A 19,483-nucleotide genomic window follows, 5' to 3' on the forward strand; every position below is an offset into this window, starting at 1 on the left:
CTGTGTGTAGTTCCCTAGCACATCCACCGGTGACGTCGCCGTCGCCGTCGCCATCACATAGCTGGGGAAGCTTGCTGCACCTAGCCATCACCTCCTGCTCTGGCCGGAACCGGTAACCGGCATATGGGCCGCCAAACTGTGAAACCAGCCGGACAGTGTCGAAGTAGAAATTGTTTGACTTGGCGCTCGTGCACCGCTCGGGTAGTCAATGTCTGCACTTTTGTGTATCGTAGAATGAGCAATATGTTGCCATCGTCAACGACCGGTGGCTCCAAGTTGTTGCCGCCATCGCCGGTATTCTTGGCCCAGTCCCATGGGCCGTCGGTGCTGTTGCCGCCGCCGCGCATGCGGAGGAGAGAATCCCCGACCATGCACATCACCCTCTCGCCACCACCATCATCAGTAGTCTCTATGTTGACGCCTTCCAACACTCGACTGAGCTTGGCAACACAAGGAAGGAGCTTGAACTCCAGCGCCCGACACCGGCCGTGGTGTGGATCATCTATCATCTCGGACTTGTCGTCCGAGCTGCAGCGGTTGCGCATGATGGTCAAGCTGAGTACCCCGCTGACTTTGAGGGAGCGGCATCGTTGCGCCGTGTCGGCGTGCGTGAGCGTGAAGGTGGCAAGTGGGGTGGCTCGCTCAAGTAGCTCGGGATCGGGACCGGCACCATGAGACGGCATCAGCGGCGCGTGGCCGGCGTCCTGGTGCCAGTCGCCATTGGCGAAGTGCAGATCATGGACCACGAGGCCGTCAGCCATTAGCTGTGCGGCCGAGGAGAGCACGGAGCGGCACTGCCACCTCATGTCCGCGGCCCGGAGGTGGTCATGAGGAACCACCGGGAGTCTAAGGCCCTGTTTGGTTTCAATAAGTCACCTGACTTATAAGTCAGGTGACTTAAAACCAGTGACTTATAAGTCACGTCTGTTTGGTTGTCATCTGACTTATAAGTCACCTAAGCACACCTTTTTCTATATTGTTTTTTATGTAAAAGTGTTGGGACCCATGCAAAAGGAGGTGACTTATAAGTTTTAAGTTGGGGTGGAGCAACTTATGACTTATAAGTTGGGGTGACTTATAAGTTGGGTCTGTTTGGCAAAATAAGTCACTTTTTTCACTTTCGCCTTATAAGTTGGTGACTTATTTGAAACCAAACAGGCTCTAAATGACCACAGGAGCGGTTGGGCCGCCGACGATGACGAGGTGACGCAGCAGAGACAGAGCCAGAGCCAGAACACGCCGAGACGACTAATGCACCGCCACGAGCCGGGATCCTCTTTCCGATCTCCATTGACCCGCACTTCATTTTTGGCGCATGCTGTCACGAAGCCGCAGGGTATATGCATCAGCCTACTCATAGTGGAGAGTATCATATACTACTATCATGCATATAATACTAGTGTATGATACTACATTTGTAGTGCATGGTACCATAGAGTAGTATCATATATGATCTTATTTATTATTGACACGCATGACACAAAGTAGCAAAGTATTAATTATGTTACGGTATCTACCTATGTTTTTTTGAAAGAAAGACTGTAAGGGAACCCCTACAGTATAATTGGTGCAACAAACCCAAATTGCAAGTACCATGCCTTGAACCTGGGTGGGTGGGAAGGCATCAACCCCTTCCCACCACTAGGCTATGCCTTAGTCCGCGGTATCTACCTATGTTACTCTAGCCCCCCCTCTCTTGTTTAAATCGTTGCCGCATCAGCGTGTTTGCTATTGCCGAGTGCATGATACCGACTATGATATTACCACTATGGACAGCCTCAAGAAGCAAGGCAAACAACAAGGTTTGGCTGCTCGCTAATCAGAGGTGTTGACTTGGAGGCAGAAGCCTCGCAAAGCCAGTATGTCAATACAGTCGTTGCTTGGTATCATGCATGCATGCAAGCATGGTGTCGCCGGCCGGGCCGAATCAAACTTAGAATAAGAAGGCCAGATCGAGACAACAAGAGTTGGCTCGCATGCCTTGAAGTGAATCGGGTGACTTCTTGATAAAAATAACAGGGGTTAAACATTATTGAAGATGGCAGTTGACAAAACTTAAACATCAGTTGACATGGAATGACCGACGGTAATAGCATATAAGTGCAAACTATTGGCTGGCACTATAAGCTGGTAGCAACAAGCTGATAATTAAAGTCAGAGCAAATTGATGCCAGAGATTCTAGTCTGGAACAGATCACATGCGCTGGTCATGAAGATGGATTGTCTTTTAGCGTATTAATAAAAAAATATAACACACTGAACAAATAAAACAATAAAAAAATTATAACACACTGAACAGGGTTAAAAATAGATAAGCATACATACCTTGACAAAGGCCATTGTTGCTGATCGAGGGCCACATTTGCCGAGAGAGGGGCTCCAAGCGAGAAGGAGGGGTTGAGGGCACGGGTGATGTGACTCTTCGTCGCTTGCACACATGTCGTATTACAAGAAGAAACCGACTCAAACAATTGCACCAAAGCACTCGTACTTTAAACCTGTAGATGGGGTCCATGAGCTTCGGCTAAAGCCCCGATGCACCAGCAGCTCTCAATTCCTGGAAGCTTAGGAAATGTATTGATTTATTTTGTGTGGGGCCGTTGAGATATAACCATCGTACACGCTATTTCATTGATAAATGAATTCCTAATTTTACGGAGACCAAAAAATATATGGTTTTGTAGCCAACAAAAAAGTTTTGTAAACCTTTTAAGTAATAAAATCGTCTGTGTATGCATGATGACCTAAACTAAGTTTGGATATGTCAGAGTCAGACAAGTTGTGATACCTAACTAGCCCAATGCCTCCTCCAGTTGTATAAATATCACATAGTAGTACTCTAATAGGCAACGCAGATATATATTCGACTCAGTTAGTTTCCTCCAACATGGCAGCGGCTGCTAACGTAACCGTTGCACATGGATGCAAGCTAAGCATAGGAGATATATTATCCATGATCGTTGGTGCGCTGTGATCCTATATATACCCCTCCACCTTAAGCTACCTAAGCACACAGACCACAGCAGCAGTTTATCTTAGCAAACTAGCTAGCAGAGGCATCGAATTAAGATGGCCAAGGTTAATACCGGCGCCGCCTTGTTGTCTCTGTGCCTGTTGCTGGCCTGTTCTGCCGGAGGCACAACGGCCGCCTATGTGGACGTGGAGGGCACCGTGAGGACAGAAGTAGAGAATGCCATCAAGAGCAACCCTGGCGTCGGCGCTGCCCTCATCCGGCTGGTGTTCCACGACTGCTGGGTTAATGTAAGTTGCCATCATTTGATTTTGAAGGGTTTTTTTTACCTGAAATCTTCAAAGTGCATTTGCATTTTTTCTAGGAACGGGCGGCCGGCTTATTACTCACATGTGTGTCTCTTTTTATCAGCTAGTGGATGTTTTTTGTTAACATTAAATGCGTACAGACTAATCTGAAAAACAGATTCACGCACATTTATTTTGGCCTCTTAAATTTTTAAAAATTCATATATTTTAAACCACACGTCAGAATTCAGATCCGTTTTCATCGTTCGATAAATCGCGACGAGATTTTGGAAACTAGATCCCCGCATGGGTATGTTTCAACGAAATTTTTTTGATGCCAATTTTAGTGTTATATGGTGCAATTAAAGTACTGCATTGTGCAACTTTAGTACTACATGATGCAACTTTTTTTAAAACCAACTTTGAAGCTACATGATCTAACTTCATATGAGGTTGCAACCTATCAACCATAACAACTTGATGTGCAACTAGTCTACTACCCCGGCCAACTATCTAGTAGTGGATTGCAAGCCTACTACCCCGACCAACTATCTACTAGTTACATATATATGCTCAGTTGGCGTGGCAATGCAGTCTAGTTGCACACATTGATGTTTAGTTGGCAGGACTATTGGCACACATATATGCTTAGTTGGTGCGGCAATATAGTCTAGTTGCACACACATTAATGTTTAGTTGGCAGAAGGACTATTGGCACACACATATGCTCGGTTGGCGCGGCATGTAGTCTAGTTGCACACATATTGATGTTTATTTGACAGGAAGACTAGTTCGTCGAAACATCCGCATGTGAAATCTACTTTTGAAGAGCACGTTGCGAGGGTTTCAACGGTGAAAACAGATCTGAATTTCGACACGAGGATTGAAAGTTATGCCTTTTTAAAATTTTAAAATCACAAAATAAATGCGAATAAACACATGCATGCACAGGAGGAGATGCATATGATAGCATTTAATACGTAGCAGGAAAAGGGACTACTAGATGACTATTCTAATTAAAAGGGGAGACAAAAAATTACCTAAAGTGACGGGCCGCTCGCTAAGCATCCCAGGCGGCCGTGCGCTGGCTTGACGCGTCCTTTTTTTATGGAATTGAGAGATGAGAATGGTATCATACACTATGTTATGGTATCATAGCACGTAAAACTATAGATATTTTTCTGTGAGAAAACTTTCAATCTATTCATCAAATACCATGAAAGAACAAAAAACACATGAAGCAATACAAATTACATCCATATCTAGGTATTTCAATGACAAGTCAATCGTGTACACATATTTGTATTGGAGTTCTACCAACAAATAAATAAGATGTGTCCCCTAACAAAAAAAGTGCGAGTATGACACTACTATATGATGCTATGCATTACAGGGCTAGTATCATACATGAGTATCATACATGTATGCAAGTATCTGATGTCACCCTTTATTTATAAGAGGAAAAAGACTCTTAGCACTAAAATCAAGCCAAAAAAAATTTCTCACACAAAAACACATGAAATTATACAATCCACTGAAAATGCATATGATATACTCCTTTTCAATGCATTGATATTGCCCTTAGTCTGGCTCATTTGATTGATGATGAATGCATGCATGCACGTGTTAATAACGTGCAGGGCTGCGATGGATCGGTGCTCTTGGACCAGACGCCATCCGGCAGCAATACCGAGAAGAAGGCGATCAACAACATCGGCCTAGACGGCTTCGGCCTCGTCGACACCATCAAGTCCAAACTGGGCAACAGCGTCTCGTGCGCCGACATAGTCGTCTTCGCCGGGCGTGACGCGGCCAGATACCTAAGCGGCGGCAAAATCGCCTACTCTGTTCCCTCAGGGCGCAAGGACGGCATTGTCTCATCGGCCGCCGCCGCAGACGCCATCCTCCCGCAATCCACCTTCGAGTTCCAGCAGCTCAAGGACAACTTCGCCAAGAAGAACTTCACCCAGGAGGAGCTCGTCATCCTCTCCGGCGCGCACTCCATCGGCGTCTCCCACCTCTCGTCTTTCCAGGATCGCCTCAACGATACAACCGCGACGCCGATCAACGACAGCTACAAACAAGCGCTCGTGGCAGACATCGAGGCCCAGAAAAATAGCCAAAATACGCAGGATCCCATTGAGAAGAATAACATCCGCGACATGAGCCTGAAGTTCCAGAACGACTCCGGCTACGACACTACGGGGGTGAACACCGCGGCGAAGGGCGCCCTGGACAACAGCTACTACCACGCCAACCTCCAGAACAGGGTGCTTTTCAAGTCCGACTGGGTTATGCGCACGGACATCAAAGCCGGGGGCGACATGGCCGAGTACATGAACAATGCCACCAAGTGGAACAATGACTTCGCCGCCACCATGGTCAAGCTCAGCAAGCTCCCGGCCGAGGGTAGTACCCATTACGAGATAAGGAAGAACTGCAGAGTCACCAACCAGAACCAAGGTTTTTAATTTTGGAGCTCACTGAAATATGTGAAATTTCGGAAATTTCGCATATTATTTCGGATTTTGATATTTCAAATTTCACTTAATTTTAATTGATTTTAACATAATTTTAATTTATTTCAAAATCAGTTTGAATCTACATTGAAATTTCGGGGTTAAAAATATTTCGGACCTCACTGAAATATGCGAAATTTCATAAATTCATTGAAATTTTGTTGAAATTTTTAACCTATTACTAGCTGGAAGCGCGCCTAAATTGATGGCATCACCTATAGGTGTCATGGATGTGATGATTTGTCTTTTGATGGTTCTATTCCATGCCTCGTTTGTATTACTCCAATACCCACTAAAATAAAAGAATAGTAACATTGTCTTTATTTTGTGCAAAGGCCAAAGGTCGTGTATAATAAGTAGCATAGACCCTTGCAAAAACACCCGTACAAAAATTAAAATACACATCCAAATCCTTGGAGGTGTCAAAGCTCGTTGCATTCATTGACGGCACAACATGAACAAAGCTCGTTGCCGCCTCACCGCCTCTATCTCAGCGGTGCAAACTTGCTGAAACTTAGGAGCTTGTAGAAGCAGTGGTCTGAAAGTCATCAACGTAGACGAGGAGATGCCGATGGCACAATCTGTGTAGCACATCACCGCTCCCGACAATTAGGTGCCGAAGTGAGTCTGTGGAATGCCCTAGGTTTAATGGTCTACACTTTGTCTCTATGTATTTTGGCACACGTGAAGGACTGAACTTAATGAAGGAGAATTTTCTCGAGCTACCACGCATATACCTCTTTCGTCACATCGGTCCGGTGATCTGGTCCAAGTGAGAAAACTTCAAAAGGTATCAAGCTGCCCATCAGGCTGAACAGGTCTCCTCCCATGTCCCCTCCGTAACCCTAGCCGCCGCCGCTGGAAAGGCCTCCTCCACCCACCCCCCGCTATGTCGCTGCCGGAGAGCCGGCCAGCGAAGCCGGGCCGCGCTTCGGGATGGTGGCGGCGGGGCGGATTCATCCCTCTCGCTCCCATCCTCGCGGCCTCGATCCAGCCATGGCGCGCCGCGGGCGCCACCCACAACCGCCCTCCCAGCTGCTGCCCACCTCCTGCTCGTCTGGCGGCGGACCTGGCGTGTCCTAGCCGCGGCCATGGCCGCCCTTTCCAGCAGCCATCCCCTCCACCGCCGGGGGCGCATCCCAGACTGCTGCCGGTGCTGCTGCTTGCTATGGTCGGGCGCGGGTGCTGCGGCTGGTTGCGGGGGCGCACGCGGCCCGCCTTGTGCAGCCCCCCCCCCCCCCCCCCCCCCCCCCCCCCCCCCCCCCCCCCCCCCCCCCCCCCCCCCCCTCCGGCGGGCCTTCCTCCACCTCGAGTAGCGGTGGCGGTTCTTGGGCGGCGGTGAAGAGGAAATAGTGGTAGTGGCAGGCGCGGGGCACCTACCGTCGGGGTCCTTGCTGGCGTTGCTCCAGGCCTGGTGGCCTCAGACTCGCGTTCTCCGGTATCTCTGGGCTGCTGGTGTGCTCTGCCGGGCGGCTTTGGCCTTGGCGACCAGCAGCTGCATTCATTCCGGCTTGCTTGGTTCGCTGATGTCCAGGCGGCTACGGCCACGACAACTCGAATATGCGTCCCTCTAGTCCTAGCTTGCCGGCGTTGCAGGTCGTCGTCGCCTCCCCCTTGCGGCGGTCTTCGCTTCATCGTCGGCCCTATCCTGTATACCTTAAAGCCTCCCCCTTTTTGCCCGATCCAAAGCTCATGGGTCCGAAGGCGATGCCACCCTCCGGCGGCAGGTGCAGCCACACCAACCCCCTCTGACGCGGCGGCTCCAACCGGCATTGCTCCCTCATCATCGATCCCACTTTCAGCGGCTATGGGATTGCTCAGCCTCAGGCCACGGAAAAACCCCTACTCGGCTTGCCGGCGGTGGCAGCGGCGACGCCTGCGGGTGTCGTTTTCCTTCTTGGAGGCACTGCCATGGCCTTTAGTTGCGCCCCTCTTTGAGCTCGGGGGAAACCCTAGGTCTGGATCCTCCGGACCGGATGGCGACGACATCTCGACGCTATCTTCCTTCTTGAAGGCGCTATCTTGCTCGCTCGCGGTGTCCCCGGAGTTGGATTTGGCTATGTTGGAATTATTGCTGGTTTGGTGTTGCCGCTCTTGGTTTGGGCTTGATAGGTTTAGTTGTGTTGTACACGCCAGCCTGCGTTTGTGTCATGTGTTGTACACGCCAGCATGCGTTTGTATCATGTGTTGTACCCATCGCTGTACTCATTCTATTCCTCTTATCAATGAAATGATACGCAAACTTTGCGTATTCACGAAAAGGAAAACTTTAAAAAGTGTGGTTTTGTGTTGTACTTGCTTTATTTGATTTGTTTATGTGTAATTCACACCACATTTTTTGTATGTGTTTCCATAATATTACTGAAAAGGAGATTTCACATAATTGAATTCTGTATAAAACCAATTAAAGATATTGTCCACAAAATTGTGCGGACTACTTGTTTCCAAAAAATAACAATTTATCAGTTTTGTTTGAGGGGAAACAATTTATCAGTTGGATGGGAACGAACATGAAATTGAACCATAGTTACACATTGAAGTCGTCGTTTTCGTTTCCTGTCTCTGGTCTTGTTCTTCAGTACACGTGCTGCAGCTTATACTTCTCTTTGCCTACTACTTGTAGTATCTTGTAGTTCCAGCGCTGCTGCACGTAGACCAAGAGCGCGAGCACCACCGCCATGACCGGCACCACCACGCCACCAACCTTGGAGTACAAGTCCATGGCGCCGTCTTGGGCCTCCTCAGGGGCAGGGTACATGCCAACCGCGGGAGGCGGGCGGAGGAACCCATAGACGTGTGGCAGCAGCGACATGCCCGTGATTCCGGCGTAGTAGCTCTTCCTCAGAGGCCGGCAGTTGACGCGCCACACGGCGTTGCCCATGACCTGCGGCAGCAGGAACCATTCCCTTACCAGGCCGATGCACCGCTCCACCATGGCGGCCATATTATACGAGGGCCGGCTATAGGATCCCCCCTGGCCCTGTGCTTGTAGGGTGTACACCACATGCGGCGGCGGCGGCTTGGTCGACGCACCGCCGTACGTGGCCAGAAGCCCGTGCATGGCGAGGACGAACAGGAGGCCGCCAAGGTGCAGCCCGGCCATGTCGCTCGGGACGCGTCCCGGCTCAAGCGGCGCCCGCGCCCGAGCGCGGACCCTTGACCGCCGCACCTTGCGTGCCAAGCACAGCGTGAGGAGGAGCGCCGCGAGGGCGAGGGCTTTCACGGAGTAGTTGCCGTCGCCGTCGTACATCCTCGGCCACGCGGGTAGGATCCTGGCGTCCGTGACCAGCACCGCGCCGTAGCAGAGCGCCTGGGCGCCGAGCATGGCGAGGGAGATGTACGGCACAACGTCCGGGTGGGAATCCATGTAGCGCAGCTGGCTGAATGCGGCGACGATGGTGGCCGACAACATGGCGAGGCAGACGACCCCCTCCACGTTCTGCCCCACGAATCCGTCAAACCTCGTCCTGGGGTAAAAGGATTGCAGCGCCGGGAGCTCGGTCCGGTTGAAGTGCAGCGGGTCGCCGGCCGCCCTCGTGCTGGACATGTAAACCTTGGCCGACGGGCTGAACAGCCACCGCATCTTTGTCGGCGGATACTCCACTTGCAGCTCGATGGAGCAGTCCTTCCCGCTTACAAGGTCGCTCATCTTTGACATGACCTGCCATGGGGCTTCGACGTCTCGGCACCCCACCAGGTGCATCCGCCCGTCCTCCGGGTTGTACACGCCCTCCAGCGACATCACCGGGCGCCATCCAAAGACCCCGCCGGACTCCGTGAGCACGGCCGACACGTTCACTAGTTCCTGCCGCTGCTCCACGCCATCTTGATCTTGCCATCTCTCTTGCTGCTGGCGGGGCACGTAGCTGACGACCGGGCCAATCGAGAATATCTGCAGCTCAAAGAAGCGCTCAGAGGATTGTCCCTTGATGATCCATTCTGGTACAGGGTGAAGCTTTGGCACGACCCGGAATCGGAGTTGGAGATCTTGGGAGAGGATCGCCGTGTCACCATGGGCACGTTTCCTTGGGTAGCTAATCAGAGACATGGCGGCAAGGTTGCTGGAGATCCTGGAGGGCTTGGTCCTCCAGAGAAGTTCCATGGCCTGCTCCACCTTGTTGTAGCTGTACGTCATGCGCACCCACTCGTCGGAGCCGCCAGCCTTATTCCAGGCCTGTCTGGGATGCAATGCTCGGTGGAACGACAGCGGGAAATGACTGCCATCCATGGAGGTTATCTGCCCCATGAGGATGCCGCGGCGGGTGATGGAGAATTTGGTGGGGATGTACAAGGAGACGCGGTGCTGGCACGCAGCCTTGCCGGTGCCGGTGCCCAGGCAGGCCGTCATGCAAAGCCGCCCGGTCGACGCTCTCCACACGCCCTCCGCCGACAGCGTCATGCCGCTCAGCCCAGCACGCTTCGCCGCCGTTTCCTGGTCCTCCCACGGCGGCATGGCGCGGAACACGGCCGACACCAGAACGGCCGCCTTGCCGTCCAGTCCGCTCGTCGGCTCGCACCGAACGCCTTGCATCACGATGGCAAAACCCGTGAACGCCCTGTCCGTCGTGTTCACAAAGGGTCCCAGTCGACCGCAGAACTCGTCGGTGGAGTCACAGTTCCAGTTGGGGACGACGGCGAGCACACCGTGCTCATTGGCACGAAGGATGTCGCAGAAAGGGACGTCTTCGTGCAGGTCCCCTGCACAGCCACCGGCGACGTCGTCGTCGCAGAAGAACAAGGGCGACGTGCTGCACCCACTTGTGTCTTCCTCTTCCGGCCGGAACCGGTAACTGGCGTATGGGCCGCCGAACTGCGAAACCAGCCGGACAGTGTCGAAGTACACGCTGTCCGACTTGGCGCTCGTGCTCGTCATCTCGCCGTGCACCGCCCGGGTTGTCAATGTCTGCGCCTTTGGGTACCGTAGAATGAGCACTATATTGTCATCGGCGACGACCGGCAGCTCGAAGTTGTTGCTGCCATCGCCGATATTCTTGGCCCAGTCCCACGGCCCCTCCGTGGTGTTGCCGCCGCCACGCATGGGGAGGAGAGCATTCCCGACCATGCACAGCACCCTCTCGCCACCACCAGCCTCCGTGTAGACGCCTTCCAGCAGTATCTTGAGCTTGGCAATACGAGGAAGGAGCTTGAACTCCGGTGACGGACGCCGGCCACTGTGTGGATCCATCATCTCAGACTTGTCGTCGGAACAGCAGCAGTTGCGGTTGATGGTCAAGGTGAGCACCCCGCTGACATTGAGGGAGCTACTCACGCGCTGCCGCTCCACAGTGTCGGCGTGCGTGAGCATGAAGGTCGCCAGAGGGGTAGCCTCTTGAAGCAACTCGGGACCGGCACCAATGTCGCCGCTGCTGGTGCCAGGGAACGGCATCAGCGGCTCGTGGCCGGCGTCCTGGCGCCAGTCGCCGTTGGCAAAGTGTAGATCATGAACCACGGGGCCGTCAGCCGTAAGCTCGGCCGCCGAGGAGAGCACGGACCGGCACTGCCGCGCCACGTCGGCGGCCCGGAGGTAGTCATGGGGAACGGCGGGACGTCCGAACAACGTCGGGAGCTCGCCTAGGCGGGACGGCTGGGCCGCGGACGAGGCGACGCAGCAGAGACAGAGACAGAAGACGCCGAGACGACTAATCCGCCATGAGGCGGGGATCCTCTTGCCGATCTCCATCGACATGCACCAGGTCACGGTTGGTTTTAGCAACCGTTGGCACGAACCATGCTTGCTTGCTTCCTTCCTTCCATGTCACCTTGAGAGCTTGATCGTGGAAGATCAGAGGCGTTGACTTGGAGGCAACAGGGTACTAGTGTTGGTCAGTACGGATGAGTTGGTTCCGAGAAGCCACATTATTCCCGTATAAGTCTAGCAAAACCTCGTGCGATCATGTGCTTCGAGCGTCCCAACGGCCGGCCGGGTCGAATCAAACTTAGAATAAGAGGGCCATATCGCGACAATGACAATGCCTTGAACTGAACCGGATGATTAAAAATAGAGAAAAGTATGTTTTTGTCCTCAAATTTATAAAAAGTTGACATATGACCCCTCATCATTTTTTGACCGACATTTAGTCCTCTATGTGTTGAAAAACCAAGGGTATTAGGTCCAAAACTAGAAATGTGAAAGAAAAAAAATACTGACGCATCACTGGTTTCCTCTCATACGGCAACCCCATTTTCTTGAGCACCTTGTGTGCATTCGTCCAACACACCCACGACGACTTCGTCTAGCTCTAATGCTTGTAGTCGTCGTCAGATGATCCATGGACATGGTTGTAATTTTTATTACCTCTGTCGTTCTTTGTACCGCCATGATTGAAGATGAATAGATTGACAGTTTCTCGCAAATAAAGAAAACTTCGCGAGGCTCCTGCCGCCGCACCTGTACTATTGTCGTGAAATTCCCGCGGCAGTAGGAAAGAGACTATAAATGGTCCAGAATAGTACCAGTACATTACAAACTAGAAAACATTCCAGAATATGTTTCTGAAATGTCACAATAAAAACCATTAAGAATGTATCCCGCGTCTGCATGTGATATTTTACTTTAACACAATTTTTTTTGACAAAGAGCAATTTATTACTTAAAAGATTTACAACATTTCTTTGATGACTACAAAATCATGTACAATGGTTTTACTTTTGTGGCGCCACACAGGATAAATCAATCCAGAAATAAGAGATGGAAGTCCCTACAAGCCTCCTCAGATATCAGCGATTCTGGGCCGTCGGATCGGTTCCCTTGATGCGTTTTCGTCTGTTGGATCGACATCTGAAGAAATCTGGGCCGTTGGATCTGGGATCGGCACTGCTGGAATGAATAGTAATGGCAACAAAATGTAAATACCATGCCCCCATCAGGGCATTTTGGTCATTTCGCGTGGTGGGGGTATAAAAGGGCCGGCTACCCTAGCCTCCTCCTCTCCCCGCACTTGCGCCTCCTCCCTCGCCCGCCCCGCCTCGCCCGCCCGCCCTGCCCCGCCCCGTCGTCGCGCTCGCCGTGGCCGTGGCCGATGACCACGACCCCGCCGTCCCGCCTCGCTCGTCCCGCTCGCAGTGGCCGATGCCCCGCGGCCTCGCCAGCCCCGCCCCGTCCGTCCCGCTCGCCGTGGTCGATGCCCTGCCGCCCCGCCCCGCCCCGCCGGTCCCGCGTCGTGGCCGATGACCACGCCACCAGGGACCGCGGCCACGAGCTCGACGGGGGAGCAACGGGCTGCCCCGCCCGTCTCGCTCGCCGTGGCCTTCGCCGATGACCGCGGCCCCGCGCAGCACAGCGTCGAGCTCGTCTCGCTCCGCTGCGTCCTCTCCTCCTGCCGGATTCACCGCTCACCCGCGACCCTGCCTCGTGGTTAGGGTTTCGGGTGTTGGCTCCAACACCGGCGGCCATGGGGCTGCGCCTCCTCTCTGCCTCTGGTCGGTTCATCCCCATCCCCTCCCCCTCCTTCCTCCTCCTCCTCCCCCTCTTCCTCTCTATCTCTTTCTAATCCCTCTCTTCTTTTGTAGCAGCAGAGGAGAGGAGAGGGGATTGAGCCTGCAGCTCCACATGTGCTTCAATTCGATTTGGAGTAGAGTAATTGATGTGCTCCTACAGCTGCTGTAGAAGATAGGATGGACGAGAGCACATCACACAATTCTCCACCTGCGATGAACACCGGGCGACATCTCCGCTCTGTGGTCGACCATGGTGTTATGGCAAGTGATGATCTGATGTCGTTGGTTTCGGTTTATCTTTGCTTGAGAAATGATCAATTTGGGTCTGAAGAATAGTTGTACTATTAGTGATAGACATGGAATGGGGATCAATTTGGCCGGCATCTCTCTCTCTCTCTCTCTCTCCACTGTTGATCCCCTTTTTGTAGCTCAGTATGCTAGGGAACGGATTCACAGTCACAATGGAGTACTGGGTGTGACATCCAGCCGCGGGTTGGTATTCTACCCCTCTGAGATGTAATCTTGTGTGCTGCAGTCTACCTTGAGGAGAGGGATTAGCAATTTTTGTTTTCTTCTTGTGGAGGAGATTCTCAGATTTAGCTAGGTTCCAAAGAAGAGATTTTTCTTTGTCTTTCTTGATTTGTTTGTACCTTGCTGCCAAGGAAGGCCTTGGATCTAGCTAAATATTTACAGAGCACATGTTTGTTGCCTTGCTTGGCTTGTTGGCCGTATTCTGCTCTATGTCTGTGTATGCGTAGAGGTGCTAGCTAAGATACATCTATATGCATATATGTGTGTGTTTTCTTTGCTTCGGCTGAAGATGTACTGATTTTGCCCCAAAAGAAGCCATGAATATTGCAATTTGCTTGATTCCCACTTGTGTTATTGTTAAGCATGGTTTCTTTTTTTTCAGGAGCCTATGTGATGTGTACCTATGTTGGTGCCTTGCCTTTACAGAGATCCATTATGCCTTCCTCTTGATAAGCACGACAAGCTTTTACTTGTACCCTGAAACATGGAGCGGCTCGACGCGCTAGCCACGTGCGCCGAGGAGCCGGCTGCTAGCAAGGTGAGCCCCCTTTGCTTAGACCTGCCTATGCTAGATCTGTCCAGGATTTATGCGATTGGATCTGTCTTTGATATACGCCATGTGATTTGTAGTTGAATAATCCTTTTAGCCATGTAGATGCTTGCTATGTAGTCCACTGTGCATCAGATTGTTTAGATCTAATGAATAGCCGTTTTTACCCTGTCCATGCTTGCTATATGGTCCGCCATGTATCAGACTGTTTAGATTTTTTTGAGTGTCTGCTTGCCTTTGCTAATTGTAGTCAACCCATAGCACGGTTGATGTTTGTATGGCAAGAACGTGCCCTGCCTTCTTTAAACGCAGGTTTTCTGTTGTCTCATTCAGCTAGGCTTTTAGAGATTAAATGATAACATATATATTCGTAGCAGGACGACAACTGTGCAAATTTGTTCTTTGGTAAATAGTCAGGAATATCTGATAACTGAGAACAATATACAAGGCGGCCAGGCCCGAGATCGCCTCCCTTTGTGCGCATCTTGAAGAAGAGAACCACTTCTATCCCCACGGTTTGTACCCCCAATTGAGCTTCTGCTTCTTTGATTATTAATTACATAGGCAAGAAGATATGACTTGATCTGCCCTGCACTGTAGTTTCTGCTCACAAGCCTTCTTGCTTTTCTACCCCTCTGCTATGAGGATCTCTGGTTGGATTTAGGTAATCAAGCCCCAGGATATGTGTTCCTATTTTGAGATGAACTATGCATGGCTAGCTTGATTTAGTTTCCAGGAGTAGATCTTTATTGATTTATTTTTTAATTTGTACCATAGTTTTTAATTTGTGTAATTTGTGCAAGATGTGCTGCATGCAGGAGTGAGAGGCAGAGCGTGGTCATTGTGGCAGGCGGCGTGCTACCAGCGCCACAGCAAGATGGGATGCACACAGGAGGGAGCGGCGGGGCAAGGTGATAATGGCTTTCTCGAGTCAGCGTCAGCAGCTGACCATTGACGGTGACACAAGGGGTTACACGCTCTATGATGCTGCCGTCATATGCCGCCATCTGTAGTCACAGCTCCACCGGGTAAACATCCATCCCTTCTTCCCCTGTCCATCTCCTATGATATATTTGTGCAATTCATGCACTAATTTGTACCCAGTTGGTATGGAATGTGCTTGATGTTGCACACCATTTGTGGTTACATCTTACCGATTATTGAGCATTTTTCCGTGTTTCTTTTTTTTATATGAAGGTTCTAATGTTGCTTACAAAATGCTTCTTCATTTATATATATATATATATATATATATATATATATATATGATGTTGCTTCTGAAATATTTCAATTAAGAAGGTTTTCCAAGGAAATGTAGTTTCGTAGTTTCAAACTATATCCTTGTATTTTTATTTGTTTGCTACATGATTCATGCGTGTCAAATCCAGAAGATGCCTTATAAATGTGGTGTACTACTGAAATATGTTCCTTTTCCATCCACTACTAGAAAAAGGGCTGCTAGTGGCGCACCTATTTTCGCTACTAATTTTTCAAAAAAATTCAAATTTTTTTTTCGTTTTTTTCTTAATCTCAGGTCATTATGTCTTAATCTCAAGTCAATATGCTTAATCTCAAGTCAAATTGCACTCCGTGGTCAAACTTCCCGAAAGGTCACCCATCCTCACACTACTCCAGCCCAAGCACGCTGACTTCAGAGTTCTATCCAACCCCAGCAACAGCTCACTTCACAGGCACTTGTTGATATATCTAGCATATCAATCCTATTATACCTTGTTGATGTCTAGGACTTTGTTCATATTCATGACTATGATGAAATTTTGAAAAATATTTCAAACTTCCCGGTCATAATTAAAAAAAATTCAAAACCTTTTTTTTGAATTTTTTTGCCTCTAGATCTTGAAAGCCCCGTAAATTTTTTGTGTTAGGTTTTTGGGGATTTTGAAAATGTTTAATGGGGTTTCCCTGTTAAATTCAGATGTAACTTTTCGAGTAGATGATTTTTCATATATAAAACTTTTTAATCCGAGTTCGTATGCAAAAGTTATGCCCATTTTACAAATTTTCAGAGAGATTTCGCAAATAAAGTCAAAATTTATATTTGTAAATTTTCCCAACAACTAGACCACATATCACATGGCAAACTTATTTTCTTTTATTTTTTGACATTTATTTATTTATTTTTTAACTGAAAAGGCGGTCCACGAGGGGGGGTGCATTCGGTGGAAGCCGGGCAAACTAGTAATGCCGCACCGTGGGGTGGTGCACCATTAGTAGTTAAACTAGTAATGGCGCACCACACCCACAGTGCGCCATTACTAGTTTTGAAAAAAAATATAAAAAAATTTGAATTTTTTTTGAATTTTTTTTGAAAAAAACTTAGTAATAGCGCACTGTCCACTGGTGCGCCATTACTAACAAATTTTTTTTATTTTTTTTATTTTTTTTTCAAAACTTCTAGCACCGTCGGTGTGGTGCGTCATTACTATGTCAACTAGTAATGGCGCACCACACCCACGGTGCGCCATTAGTAACAAATTTTGTTTTTTTTTTCAAAACTTCTAATGGCGCACCGCACACCAGGTGCGTCATTAGTAATATATTACTAATGACGTACCTGTATGTGGTGCGCCATTGCTATATTCTAATGGCGCACCACACACGTGGTGCGCCATTAGTGACCATTTCATCTATAGTCGTTTTTCTAGTAGTGATCACTCAATATGAAACTACTTCATAACCAGATGTCGGCGACCCGCCCCATCGGACAACGCCAGACCTGGTGCAGGGCATGTGCACAACGCTCGAGGACCTCCGTGACGCTGTTGGTGCTGGGAAGGATGAGAGGCTCAAGGCAAACCTGAAACTAATTAGGTTGGTGGGTGTTTTAGTTTGCTAGATGGATGCGCTTCAGTTATACGAGAGCTTGCCTTGTATGTTTTATGTCAATTCATGGTTTCATGTCAAATAGCAATTTACAGAGTTCCAGTCCACAATATCGTTCCCTACTGTTGCTATACATACACCTATATAAATCCTCCGTGATTACCCAGCACCATGGTTTAAACGGGACTACCATGCTTCTATGTGGTCCCTTAAAGTCAGAACCCTCAAAGAATTTAGATAGAAGGTGCACACAATTCTTGTTTGTCGGTTTAGCATTTTATCATGTTTCTTATTTTATCCGTGTTTCTCTTTGATCCATAAAGGTTGCTTCTGTGGTCCGCTGCTGGTGGTCCTTTATATGGATTCAACATTTGTTTCTTACTCTTCGTTGCTCAAGAAACCATTAGATGTTGTTCTTAGGATTCATTGCCTGTCAGCTGTGCTATGACTTCCATAAGTTAGCATCATTTATATGTCAGTATTTTGCTGTTAGTAACTTTAATAAAATTGTGAACCTATATTTGCTGGACAGGGGGCAACATCGGACCAGTGATATTGAGGTGCCGTTGGCCATGGGCGCATATGTCCATAGCTAGGAGTAGGATTGTTAGTTTGTTACAACATACGGATGATATGCACACGGAAGGTGCTCTAATAATCCCCACTATTATTTATTTGTATCATCTGCTAACGGTTTTGTATTTGAAAAATAATATCATGGTTGTTTCTTATATACGCAGGGTGATTTAAACAAGCCAGAATTGTTTCTGCTATGATCCGCAGCATAGATGGGGGATTTTAAAATGTCAGACAAGAAAGTTATCGGCCTGGTAGGTTCAAATTCAGTTCTTTTTTTTCATTTTCTTTTCTATTACAAAATCATTTTTTGTCAAAATCTTATCGAGGTCTTGACTGACTATGCAACATAATCTTGAGTATGATTCATATAGTTTGGTATTTATATTGTGTTTAATGCTCAAGTCTTTTCACCAGACAATATTATTAATTGATCGAATTAATCTAAGCCCAATCATCTTACATGAGATTTTTGTCTTGCCTCAGTGACACAACCAAAACTACTTTTTTGCTGGTGTTATAATCATGATACTTGTGCATTACGAGCTTTTAACTTTGGTGGTTTGTTAACACGATTATTTGACATATTCACTTACACAGGTACTATGACATGAGTAAATCATTCGCGCGTCGTTTGTATAATCATGACTTCGGGCTGTCTGTTTCGATCTATGGTTGCTTCTTTCGATCCAACATTGAGGTCATTCGTGAGCGAGATTGGACGGCACCATGGCACCACTACTGCTCCGCCGGATGCATGGTCTGATTCTTGTTTTTGTATTGGTTAGATTACTTGCTTATGTCTTTGTAACACCCTCGATGCGACTATATCTCCCACGTGTCGAGGCACGACTTAGAGGCATAATCGCATTGAAGGCATATGTCGCAAGTGAGGTAATCTTCACACAACCCATGTAATATATAAAGGAAAGAGATACATAGTTGGCTTACAATCGTCACTTCACACAATTACATGAATAAAGCATTACATCAACCAAAATCAAACAGGGTCCGACTACGGAACCAAAATAAAAGAAGAACCCCAAATGCGACAAAGGTCCCCGATCGACCCCAACTGGGCTCCACTACTGATCAACTAGAACGGAAACAACACAGAGGACAAGATCTTCAACGAGCTCCTCCTGAGCTTGGTTGCGTCATCTGCACGGACTCATCGGCACCTGCAAGCTGGTTTTGGAAGTAATTGTGAGCCACGGGGACTCAGCAATCTCGCACCCTCGCGATCAAGACTATTTAAGCTTATGGGTAAGGTAAAGGTATGAGGTGGAGTTGCAGCAAGCGACTAGCATATATGGTGGCTAACATGCGCAAATGAGAGCGAGAAGAGAAGGCAAAGCACGGTCGATAAAACTATGATCAAGAAGTGATCCTATAGCAACCTACGTCAAGCATAACTCCAACAACTGTGTTCACTTCCCGGACACCGCCGGAAAGAGACCATCACGGTTACACACGCGGTTGATTCATTTTAATTAAGGTCAAGTTCAGGTTTTCTACAACCGGACGTTAACAAATTCTCATCTGCCCATAACCGTGGGCACGGCTTTCGAAAGTTCAAATCCCTGCAGGGGTGTCCCAACTTAGCCCATGACAAGCTCTCACGGTCAACGAAGGAATAGACCTCCACCCGAGACGTTCCGATCAGGCTCGGTATCCCGGTACAACAAGACATTTCAACAGGGTAAAACTAAACCAGCAACACCGCCCGAATGTGCCGACAAATCCCGATAGGAGCTGCACATATCTC

At 48.9% G+C, this 19,483-nt stretch overlaps 1 protein-coding gene and 1 long non-coding RNA gene across 2 annotated transcripts; both read left to right on the forward strand.

Annotated features, from left to right (window-relative positions):
• The first annotated feature begins 3,029 nt into the window (after positions 1–3,029).
• LOC125555576 (peroxidase 5-like) lies at positions 3,030–5,890 on the forward strand. Its single transcript, XM_048718482.1, has 2 exons — positions 3,030–3,261; positions 4,899–5,890. The coding sequence occupies exons 1-2, from the start codon at positions 3,070–3,072 to the stop codon at positions 5,727–5,729; spliced, it is 1,023 nt and encodes a 340-aa protein (XP_048574439.1). The 5' UTR covers positions 3,030–3,069; the 3' UTR covers positions 5,730–5,890.
• An 11,790-nt stretch (positions 5,891–17,680) lies between these two features.
• LOC125555577 lies at positions 17,681–18,562 on the forward strand. Its single transcript, XR_007304764.1, has 3 exons — positions 17,681–17,785; positions 17,880–17,969; positions 18,316–18,562. It is a non-coding gene; the product is annotated as an uncharacterized LOC125555577 (long non-coding RNA).
• Positions 18,563–19,483: the final 921 nt, after the last annotated feature.

This window comes from Triticum urartu, chromosome 5, assembly GCF_003073215.2.
Source record: "Triticum urartu cultivar G1812 chromosome 5, Tu2.1, whole genome shotgun sequence".
Classification (NCBI taxonomy): Eukaryota; Viridiplantae; Streptophyta; class Magnoliopsida; order Poales; family Poaceae; genus Triticum; species Triticum urartu.

What these genes read in the sequence shown, in the direction of transcription:
- LOC125555576 (XM_048718482.1), top strand. Translation starts at nt 3,070, where the DNA reads ATGGCCAAGGTTAATACCGGCGCCGCCTTGTTGTCTCTGTGCCTGTTG. An exon ending in TCCACGACTGCTGGGTTAAT is followed by an intron (nt 3,262 to 4,898) that starts GTAAGTTGCCAT and finishes AATAACGTGCAG; the next exon opens with GGCTGCGATGGATCGGTGCT.